Source organism: Biomphalaria glabrata, chromosome 7 (assembly GCF_947242115.1).
Source record: "Biomphalaria glabrata chromosome 7, xgBioGlab47.1, whole genome shotgun sequence".
In the NCBI taxonomy this organism is placed as follows: Eukaryota; Metazoa; Mollusca; class Gastropoda; family Planorbidae; genus Biomphalaria; species Biomphalaria glabrata.
Window position 1 is genome coordinate 33,428,443 of NC_074717.1, and position 12,552 is coordinate 33,440,994.

A 12,552-nucleotide genomic window follows, 5' to 3' on the forward strand; every position below is an offset into this window, starting at 1 on the left:
CGGCATTGATACAACAGCTTTAAAGTGTTTACATTTATTTCTTTTGCTCATCATAACATATTTGTATAATAAATAAATAAAATATATTTTATCAAAGCCTAACCACGCCTTATTTTGATCTAATGCAATTATAGACCAAAGTCAACGCGTTTAAACCTTGTTTTTTCATCGAAATTTGAAAGAAAAGTTCTGTGTAGCCATATAGAAGAGTTACAAGGGGAACCTTTCATGTGTCACATACAAAGACCGAATCTTAATAAAGGAAGTAAATAAAAAAAAAAAGTCTGAAAGATCTGTTCGTCTGCTGAAGACTTTCTCGACTTTGTCATAACAAGAAAAGAAGTGAGTCTCAAAATAGACCAAGGGGAGGTAAATCAAAGAATGAACCGATTTTTAACTTGATTCAGTGTAAGAATTCTATAAACATCAATAAAAGAACTGATGGAAGCATAAAAAAAGAGTTGAAGTTGATTATTACATCTCCTAAGAACACACGAAGCTTGGACAAGTTTTTATCAGTGAGATACTTATTTTTTAAAAAAGTCTTGTTCTATGCCGACATTAATTTAGCAAATATATACTTAACCAACCAGATTTCGATAGACTACACGTATATGACATCAAATTTGAAAACATACTTATACACATTGATCTACAAAACCCATGATGGGTGAAATAAATGAAAGCAAATAGAATAACAGCTTAGTAAATGATCTCATCAAAATAAACTCACCCTAAGTCTCCAAATAATTGGTTCATAAATATTACTCATGGTTCTCCTTATGAATTTGATAAAACTCCCAAAGTCAGAATAATTTACAATGATCAATAGTAATTCCTTTAATTCTTTATCCAAGCCCTTGTCTCCAGTGGACTAGCTGCCAAACAACTGGACTTAGCTATCTACAGTAGACTAAACCTGACAACGTTGCTCCACTAACACCCCCCCCCCCCTTTCTCTCGTATTTCACTTGCTCGAAGTTTCGCAATTTTTTTTTATATATAAAAAACGTAGGCGTCACTTAAAAAATAAAATCAAAAAGTTAAGGACGGAGGTGGGGTGCGTGAGTATTTTTTTTTATTTACGGATTTGAACAAACAGTGGTCCCCAAAGACCCTGGAGAGATTTGATAAGAGAGCAGATAAATCTGTCTTGGTGTAAATGACGCACGAACAGGCTTGTGGTGAGGGTTATCTTAGGCCGGAGTGAGCGAGACCTGTGTGTAGTGATAACATTAGTCTTCTGTGATAGCAGACTTCTGAGCAGCCCGTGAGCTAATCAAAGGCCACAGTGCGCCTAAATGAAAAGTCGTCGTTCACTAGATAAGTCTATATTACCGTCTTTCATACTTGTAGTTAGGGTTTAGCGCACGTATTGGGAGCATTATGTAACAGACATTAGGGCAGTTCGACAGGTGCTTTATTTTGTGTAACTTTAGATAAAAGGAAGAAAGACAACTTGAATTTATATCTGATTCACAAGAAAAAACATAGAAAATGCTTTTTAAAAAAACAAAACAAAGCTTATAAGAGGTGTAATTGTATCAATTAGTTTGGATCTGTCATAGAATTACATTTGTAACAGATGTAGACTAACAACAATAAATCTGTGCAATTAATAATATTTTGACCAATTGTTTTTGTTTAGCGCTATTTCATGCTTTTAGCTTCTCAATACGCTATGATCCTATCACGTGACTGGACCAGTTGGGGAAATGGGAGGGGGAGAGAGAAAGGGAGATCTGGGGGGATTTACCGTAATTGTCTTTTTTTTAAAAGGGGGGGGGGCAGGAACGACCTGAATTGGAACTCAAGGCTCACGCCTCCTACGACCGACGTTGTAACCACTCTGCTAAAGTAAGATTAGAGAAGATTGAATAGTTATATATTGTTCGTTTCAATTTAGAGCAGCGACCTACATAGGGGACTGATTCAGCTTATACCACCACTTCAGTCATTTTTTTCCCTTGTTCGAGATAACAAACTAAATTTTTAATTACCAATAGCTATTTAACTAATTGGTTAATGTTTGTATTATTGATTCTTGTGTTGACAGATAAAGAAATACTTGCGCAAAATTTCAGCTTGATCCGACTCTGGGTGTCGGAGAAAAAAAGTGTATAAAATTTTACCAGACAGATAGACTGAGCTGATATAGGCTTTGTAACAAAAAAAAAACAGTGTTTCAAAAGAAGAACAGTTTAAGATAGCTATCCGATCAGCTGATGTGCTTACTTTTAGAAGAGAATAGCGCATGATTAAGAAAGTTCATTATGCGTGTTTCAAAGAATATCTTGACATCATTTTGAAAGAGGCCGTTTATCAGCTAAACATTGTAACTCCTAATCCTCGAGAATGCAAGAAATGTTGTCAAAATGAAACAAAACTGACGCCTAGAGCTCAATCAATCATATAGTTAACGATCCTGCGCTAAAAACACAGTTGGGTGGCCTTGCCATACTATGGACAGATTTTTTTTTATTACTGCTAATAGTTTCCTTGTAATAAAAATTACAGTCTACCACTATTTTTAACATTTTATTAATATGTAAAGTGACTTACATTGGTAGTGAGACAGTATTAAAATGACAGTAATTATGAAAATTTGATTGATAATGACCTCGAACTACTGTAGATTGTGGCTTTGCGTTGCAAATTACAGTGACCTTTCTTTAAACATTGATGTTATTGTGAAATTAAAAATAAAAAGAATACATTACTATGTAGCACTACATTAAATATTACAAACAATAGTGGCCGAGTGTGTAAACTTAGTTTATAATAACATTGTCACATACAATTTCGGTGTTAACAACAGAGTTTCTGTTTCAATATTTTTGAATATGACGTACTTTTATTCATGCTTATATGAGAACATATAAGACGTCCTGAAGGTAAAGACTTTGATTTGACGTTCAATTATGAAAAAATTGAAAAAATAATAATTTATTGGAGTTTTTCTAGTATGGCCTATAAAATCTATAAATATCTTGCTTTTTTTTTTTCGGTGTATCCGGTGTGAAAATAAAGAGAGTGTTGATAAGTAAGGTGTTTTAAAACGTTGTATGATATTTCTTTCAAATAATAAAGCACAGCAGAATCAAATTTTAGTAGCCCTACTATTTATAACATTTATTTAGTGGACAATTTTGAAAGGTTAATTTAGCGTCCTTGACATTCATTAGTTAATCGTGAAAATTTCCAGTAGTTTGAAAATCGCTTTCTTTTTCTTTTCTGTTTCCCTTTCATCAAAAATATAAGAAGTGGGTAAATTATACATATTTTTTGTAATCTGATAAAAATAAGGAAGTTAGTGCCTTTGCCTTCAAAACAAATCTGTCAATAAGAAAACTAAAAACCTTTTTGCTACATAATGTGTATTCTACTCTCCCGTGTATTTGGTAGAAGTCTTTGTGATCAGGTAAGTTGGCTCTCTACTAGATTGTAATGCTGAACGGGAAATTTGTAACAAAAACGGTCTAAAAGTTGAAATAAAGTCATCGACCTTGTTGAACTTAATAATATCGGGATTAGCAATTTAGCTCTTTTTTTTAAATTCATAATCATAGTGAAATGGAGAGTGTGTGTGTTTCTATGGTGACGGTGAGAAGAAGTTAGCGATTAATTGGTGGCGATGTAGTGTGAATGATGCAAGATAAGCCGCCCTGTCGTCAACTGTCTTGGGTAGGCCAAACAAGTCCAGAATGCCAGAGTGGAAAGACATGTTTTTGTAGTGAGTTACATTTTGTTCAAAAAACTATTTATATTATACCTAAAGTCTACTACATTTGTTTCATTGATCTCACGTTGAGTTTGTTTATATTGTCATAAACATTCTATCTAGTATTGTTCACAAAGAAATTATTTAAGTTAGTTCAAGTTTTATACGTTATACTGTCAACCAGCAGTTTGGTGCTACAAGTCAACGACCGTCAACAAGACATAGCCTCCCAATATCCATTGTCCTTAAACTATATAAGCATTTCCCTCAAAGATCCTACAATTAGTATTTCTTGCCAAAAAAAAAAACAGCACAGGAATTATATAATGGCACGTTTTAAAACAGCGACACCTGGCGATATTAATAGACAATGATTTATACATTAGACAGCATCGTTGTCTTTACGTCAGGTTACGATGAAATGATCAAAGCTGTATTCCCAGGTACCAAAGACAGACAGAAGTACGTACACACATCTCGACCATTTCTACTTGGAGTAGATCGAATCGGATAGATGGGAAAGGGGAGGAAACTACGTTTTAAAAGTCAAAGTCGTGTTCTTCCCCTTGTATTATGATGTCAGCAAACATGCTAACAACTTCAGACGAAGTGTTTATCTGATATTTGAAATCCTTTTGTCAAGCACGTGCTGGTACCTTTCACGCTGGGGCAATCAAACTAAGCCCCCCCTCTTCCCTACCTCCTCCCCAAAGTATTTTTGCCTCTTCACAACCCAGCAACCTCACCTATAGCCCTAAAGGTTTGAACAACTGCCAAAAAGCAAACGTTGTGACTCCAGGCCGTTGCTTACGTCAAAGGGTGATTTTTTTTAGGTGATCTTTCGAATGATCTTATAACCTATATTGTTGTTTAGACCATGCTACGAAGAGACTGTAAGGCGAACTTGACCCTTCCATTTCCACAATCAGACGACTACTGTAAAAGTCCATGCAGATAAACTCATGAAATTGTGAAAATATATGTTTTTGTATGTGATATTTATGATTCCAAAATGGTATTTCCCATTCACTTATCACGCTTTTAAAGACATTGACAAACAAAGACTATATAGAAATCTATAATATAATCTCTAATCAATGATAATATTGTATTGTAGATTTCCCCACTAAAAGTTAGATTATTCTGCTCTTTGTTCACACTTAGATTTTGTCCCGTGTACGTTCTTTAAGAAATAAGATTCGATAAGACAGAAAAAAAAATTTAAAAGCCATATGAAGAAATGAGGTGGCGAAATAATGGAAGCTAAAGAAAAACGTGGAAAAAATGAAAAAATGAAGATTGGGAAAGATTTTGAAAGAAAGAGACAAAATAAACAATGACGCCATATAGAAAGATCCCTCCTGCCAATAAAATAATAAAAATTACTTTGTGATTGATACAAGCGAAACAAATCTTAGAAATTAGATTCTCATGTGTTTAAATGTGCACTAAAAATATGAGATGTTTATAAAAAGATAGTCATCACTACTTCCGCATTCTGTACACCGGAGACACCAAGAAGCTTGCTATTTATAGATTTGCCTCCACGTGTGAAAATATCCAATAGCAAAATTAGTTTTAGGTTTAAAAAAAAGGAAAGAAATATACTTGAGCTCATGGACACGACTATGAAAATAAATTACATAGACGCATGCAGTGTCATTCGGAAACGTTCTAGATACAGATGCAACGTATCGGTACATCTATTAGCTTAGAGCTTAATTTAATCTCTGTAAGGCCCTAGCTGAGCTTGATATAAAGGGCCCTTTATAAATCCAGATAGTATATGTAAGTGCCAAATATAGTTTTCGTAAACTTAGAGGGTTAAACTTGTATACAATTATAGAATAATAGTGAAAGAATGAATCAGTGTTGCTCAAGATAGTATGCCCAAGGCTTGTGTAGCCTTTACGTAATACCTACACTGTATAGACGCTAAAGACATAGATATAGCGCGCCTGAAAAATCATTTGACTTAGCAACTGACTTCTGGCTAAAGATATAGACAGTAGCACTGTAACATCAATTAGTGGACAGTCCTGAATTTTAAAGAAAACATTAATGATAATAACTTTTTGACTGAAGAGTTCTCACAGTTTCACTGTAGTACAAGAACACAATCTGGCGAGCCTATCAATAAGTAAGACAATTTGCTAACGACACGTGAGGATCAGGATTATGTGGACAGCAATAGGAGGATAAAGTGACGTGTTTGAGGAGCAAGGATTTGTTAATAACAGCACTTTATTCTTTATACTAGATTATTTAGCTTAAAAATGGCTACAAGAAAGAAGCTTTACAAAAAAACGAAAATCTCCATCCATCTTGGACAATCCCTTCTTTTAGCAGACGACACAGTTCGCTTTAAATCGGCTGCTAAATTTTACGTAGTGACTTTTACTAGAAAAGATACATTTTAACATACAACCCTAGAATAAATATAAATAAACATATTTTACCTAGCATGTAAAAGAAAGATCACTATTGTTATGTTAAACCCATATCTTGACTCTTGTTGTAGATGACTAATAAACCTCCCTCCTATAAGCTCTGTTCACATCCCTGATTTCGGCATCAGCTTGGCTCTAAACCAAAACGCCACATGACAATCTACTCCAACCAGTAAAGTAGGCTGTGTTATCAGAAATAGCGAAATAATAGACTAAATGAAAACTTTGTGACGCATGAAGACATTTCGGGAGTTGGCAGCAGTGATGTGTCAAGGTTTGGAAATAGGGTTCAGGATGTGTCAACAAATCATATGCAACCTCTATCAAAACTTATACCGGATGTGGTTAGGTGCTATTTTTAGAATAACGAATGGGCTGGGGTAAGATGTTGTTTTCCTAGTTTAATCCAGGGTAGATAACTGACGAACTTTGTTGATATTATCATTAGGGAGGGCAAACTGATGACTTGAAGATGTTGCTATGTTTACGACTTCAAGTGTCTTCTCAGAGTCTCAGGCTGTAGTCGAAAAGTGATTGTCATAAATGTCATGTATTTTGTGTACAGAGAGATGTGGCAGGGCTAGAGACATCTCATGCTCGATACAGAGTCTTTCATTATGGTTTCGATTTAGTTGTTGCTTTTGAATTGTTGTCTTTAAACTTTACTAATTTTAAGGATTTTTTTTTTACTGTTTTTTTTTTCATTTAATTGTTGTATTGGGTGTTTTTTTTTTTTTTTTTGGGGGGGGGGGTTTGTGTGTGTAGTACACATTTAGCTATATACCGATATGTGATTTACACAATAAACTAAAAGATGTTAAGGATGCTACATTGAACTTAACTGTTACCAACTGAATTTTTTTTTTAATTATCCACACACAGAAGAGTTTAGACAATTTAATTCTGCAATGCTAAACAAAAACCCCCATTATTTGGATATAACTACAAGCTCGCACTAATAATTTCCCACCATAAATGTAAAGCTCTAATGTCCTGGTTACCTACAACTCAAATTCGGATTGTTCCAGTTTCCCTTTCACCCAAAATGTGTTTGCCCTATTTTAAACATGCGACATTTCAAATGGTAATAGTGTGTTTGTATGTGTGCATGTATGTCTATGTGTGTTTCATATGTGTATGCTCTGTATATGTGTCTTTATGTGTATCTAAGTGCGTCCCGTGTGTATGTATTAGTTAAAAATATTACTAGCAACATACAGATGTAGAAAATCTGTCTGTATTTATTTTAAATATTCATATTTCAATCAAGATGTTACACCAGAAAATTCAAACATATGACAGAACCTCCTTGCAAAGTTATTTCCTTCTTTAAGTTCATTATAAATACTCATATAGTGCCTTTACTCAGGGAATATTGTTACTTAAAATAATGATGCTTTTTTTTTTTCAATAAAAAGGTGTAAGGATAAACTGTCACTAGAAACATTGTTACATTTAACTGTGTTACTAGAAACTTTATTGCATTTAACTGTGTTACTATAACTGTTACAATAAACCGTATTAATAGAAACTTTGTTAAATTTAACTGTGTTACAAGAAACTTTGAAACATTTAACAGAGTTACTAGAATCTTTGTTGCATTTAACTGAGTTACTAGTAGGGCCTGACTGTGCAACCATAAATTAAGTTACTATAATCTGTATTAAATTTAACTGTGTTTGAACAGACATTTATTTGGCTATTAGGTCATATGTAAAAAAAAAAGGAAGTAGCTGGGAAGCCATTAAAAGACAAGAGACAATGGAGTGTGGCATGTCTGTACTGAGGCCCTATGAGGACCACAAAGGACAGATGATAATGAGGATGATGAGGATTACATTACAATGTAAGTATGTACAATTTACGTTTCAGCTTGTGTGTGCATTCAATACAAAATCTTTTCTTCTTCTACAGCGTTCCAACTTGACATTTGAGGTATTTATGTTTTGCCTTGCATTGAATAAGTTAATTGTAGGCAGCAATGAGACTCCTTTGTTTTCAAGTTTACTTGTTATGACATTGAGTCTGTTCACGCTACGATACATTGACGAGAAATCACGAGATCTGAGATTCATTTGTTTTTTGTCACGCCCCATACATAATGTAGCCTTATTCGAACTGTCACCAGAGAAGGACAAAAGAAAAAGGTGTCATATTTCTATTGATTGTCAGTGACAAATGTATATTATGTCATACATCTATCTAGTGTTGTTTTTCAACCGTTTCATTTTCTTTGTTATTCTACTGATATCATTTTAAATCAAATTGTTTGTATTTTTATTTACATGTGTCTTCAACTGTCTTTTTTCTCTCTTTAAATTAAAACACAAATCTAAGATATTAAACCTAGCTTACTTCAAAGGGCGCTTGCAATACCCAAAGGGAGGTAAGTAAAAGCCATTAACAAAACAAGCAATGTTAGTTTAAAAAAAAAAAAAAAAAAAAAGGCAACTTACGGGAAAGCTTGGACGTGTACTTCGAAACAGGCGAAAAGCGCAAACCTTTTGCTTGTACGGGGGAATCCTTGAGTCGGCGAGAGAAGATAGACCCAGGTACACGTGCTTTCCAGGTAAAAAATCTTACCTACTGGCACCCACGCAGAGCTCACTATCCTGCATAACAGAAGGGGTTACAGGCCGCGGTTCAATAAAGACAATCGTCACCCAGGCATAAATATTAAAATCGCTCGTTCGACAACTGATAGCCTCATTTATGTTTACAATAATCGAAACAAATTGCGGATCTGCAAATTAAAATCTGCGATCGAAATTAAACCACGGAAGAAATAAAATATTTTGGGCGTGCTCAGCACTGTTGGACCTTCTCTACCCTGCGGTGAACAATGGGTTATTCCAAAAGAAACGCAACTCTTGTGTGTAGAGAGGTGGGATCTGTCTATACAAGGGAAGACGTCTGCTAGAAGAGCGAGTTATTTTTAAAAGAAAAGAAAAAAGGGTAGAGCAGACAAAAATACTAAAGAAAAAAGAGAGACAAAATTAGCACCTTGAACGCCACGGCAAGTGTCGGCTGCTAGCTCTGAGATATTCGGAAAAATGCAATGCTAAGTTGGTCTACAAGTCATCGATTTCAAATTATTTATAAGTTACATTTCCCCCATGACATGCACTTCAACTGAAATGTGAAAACATATTACTTTACTGCTTTGTAGTGGGAATAGTCCGAGAAAAGTTTTGTGCGGTCTTTCAGTCTGTTCATCCGTCTGTCCGTTTCGTTGAGACCTCAAAAAAGTAAAAACACTATTTAAAATCTGAGTACACCTTATTTTGCAATCTCCTAAAAAAGAATTATTTTGTTTTTCAAACCTATTTTTTCTCTATACAATAGCACTATTTACATTAAATAGTAGATGTATTAAATTAAGATTAAAAATTGTGAAGAGGAGATAGCTCAAATGTAGGGAAAATAATATCTTTAAACAATGTATATTATATTTCTAAGATACCACTCACTGAGTTATGTATCAAGAGATCTCATCAAATGCCATACTAATTCGTTTGAAATTTCAAACACATGTTCTTCTATTAGGTTCTGACAGATTGGCGCAAAATCGAAAGCTTTTTATTAAACCGTGTATTTTGTTTTCCCCCAAAATGGCCGTTGAAATAAACATGTTTACTAGGACAACATGGACTTCCGAATTTTTATTTCTACAATTCCTCTATTCAGCTTGCAAATTCATGGGCACTGGATGGGTAGGTGCGTTAATTTCTCGAAAAGATTTTCATATAAATGTGACAGTTGATGTATATCTTTTGGAAAAGAATTACCAGCTATTTTGCCACAATGGAAAAACTCTAGTCTGACCTTTATAATTGTTCAAAGTAAATTTAAAAAATATTTAAATTTGGCTAGAGGACTAGAAAATCTTGACTTGAACAGACTTCGTCTTCAGATATTTTCGCGTGTATTTATTAAAGAGTTAAATAAACTAATAGACATTCAGGAACAAATTCGCACCGTCTTCTAAGTGTAGATCTAAAGGCCTAGCATTAGAATCTTAGAGACTCTGACTCTGAGAAGATTTATACATAGGCCTACGATTGACCAGGATTTTTTTTTCTTGTGGATAGGTAGAAAATGTTCTACTTTTTATCAGTGGCGTAGCTAGGGAAGAGAGGAGGGGTAGAATGTGCAAATCCCCCCTAAATGAGTATTTTTTTACATTAAATATTAAATATTACGCAAAATGCAGGGGCCCACAAAGATGTCAAGCCCCCCAAATGATGGCAAATTCCTAGCTACGCCCCTGCTTTTTATTTATCTTTCATTTGTTATTCGCTCTTGCGAAACATCAGCTTCATAAACGAGGAACTGTGTTTATCTTTTTTTCTAATTTACTTTTAAGCATATTTTCGTTCTTTTCCCCCTAAAACCAAATAGCTGCGTGAATACATGTCAACAACGTGAATACATGTCAACAACGTGAATACATGTCAACAACTACGTGAATACATGTCAACAACGTGAATACATGTCAACAACGTGAATACATGTCAACAACGTGAATACATGTCAACAACGTGAATACATGTCAACAAGTAGAATACATGTCAACAACGTGAATACATGTCAACAAGGTGAATACATGTCAACAAGGTGAATACATGTCAACAAGGTGAATACATGTCAACAAGGTGAATACATGTCAACAAGGTGAATACATGTCAACAAGGTGAATAATGTCAACAAGGTGAATACATGTCAACAAGGTGAATACATGTCAACAACGTGAATACATGTCAACAACGTAAATACATGTCAACAACGTGAATACATGTCAACAAGGTGAATACATGTCAACAACGTGAATACATGTCAACAAGGTGAATACATGTTAACAACGTGAATACATGTCAACAACGTGAATACATGTCAACAACGTGAATACATGTCAACAACGTGAATACATGTCAACAACGTGAATACATGTCAACAACGTGAATACATGTCAACAAGGTGAATACATGTCAACAAGGTGAATACATGTCAACAACGTGAATACATGTCAACAAAGTGAATACATGTCAACAACGTGAATACATGTCAACAATGTGATTACATGTCAACAACGTGATTACATGTCAACAAGGTGAATACATGTCAACAAGGTGAATACATGTCAACAACGTGAATACATGTCAACAAGGTGAATACATGTCAACAAGGTGAATACATGTCAACAACGTGAATACATGTCAACAAGGTGAATACATGTCAACAAGGTGAATACATGTCAACAACGTGAATACATGTCAACAATGTGAATACATGTCAACAAGGTGAATACATGTCAACAACGTGAATACATGTCAACAACGTGAATACATGTCAACAACGTGAATACATGTCAACAACGTGATTACATGTCAACAAGGTGAATACATGTCAACAAGGTGAATACATGTCAACAACGTGAATACATGTCAACAACGTGAATACATGTCAACAAGGTGAATACATGTCAACAACGTGAATACATGTCAACAACGTGAATACATGTCAACAACGTGAATACATGTCAACAACGTGAATACATGTCAACAAGGTGAATACATGTCAACAACGTGAATACATGTCAACAAGGTGAATACATGTCAACAACGTGAATACATGTCAACAAGGTGAATACATGTCAACAACGTGAATACATGTCAACAAGGTGAATACATGTCAACAAGGTGAATACATGTCAACAAAGCGTATTAAAACAAAAAGAAATCAATAATTCTTTGGATCGTAACTCGCTATTGTGGACATTTTAAAAAGATAACATTCCATATTATTTGTAATGATACATATAATCCGACTGGTTTTGTTTCCTGTTACACTCAACCTAGATGAACGGGTGAGGGGCAACATTATTATATTCTTGGGCACGGACCCACGGGTATCTTGCTACGCCGCTGACCGTGGGAGGAAATGCCAACCAAATATCTTTGAAGTATTGGCCAATTTTTTTTCAGACAAAATATGTAGCTACACGAGAGTATTTTATTTGTCCCAATTCTGTTGCATTTTGAGCTAAAGTAACAGCCAAGAATATTTCAGCAAAAAACAACCATCGCTTCTGCACGTAAATTCTTTTCATTGAAACAGAATAGGATTGAACTCAATGCAAGTATTTGTTAGCGTGAAACCAGTGGCGTAGCATCCATGGCGCATAGAGGCTCAATGAACCCGGGCTCACGACCATTAGGGGCCCACTGCGCTTGGTCCCATGGCTCTTGACTAGTTGAGAACTTGGGGATGACTACAAAGTGAAAACATAAATTCACTTTTGTAAAAACAGATGAAAAATAGAATTTAAAAATCTCCCTCAAAATATCCTGAACGTTGTACCACAATTAATATAACCCAGTG

At 34.8% G+C, this 12,552-nt stretch overlaps 1 protein-coding gene across 13 annotated transcripts in view; it reads right to left on the minus strand.

Moving 5' to 3' along the window:
• The window catches only part of LOC106057882 (uncharacterized), a 45,714-nt gene extending 36,930 nt beyond the window's left edge, over positions 1 to 8,784 (minus strand). For 4 of the 13 annotated variants that reach the window (XM_056037092.1, XM_056037084.1, XM_056037089.1 and 1 more), the window contains exon 1: positions 734 to 892. In XM_056037092.1, the coding sequence (XP_055893067.1) occupies positions 734 to 772 (39 nt within the window). In that variant the 5' untranslated portion in view covers positions 773 to 892. Of the gene's footprint in view, positions 1 to 733; positions 901 to 8,627 lie in introns of those variants that run through there. The other 9 variants (XM_056037085.1, XM_056037080.1, XM_056037090.1 and 6 more) reach the window with 6 other exon arrangements.
• Between the last annotated feature and the right edge of the window lie 3,768 nt (positions 8,785 to 12,552).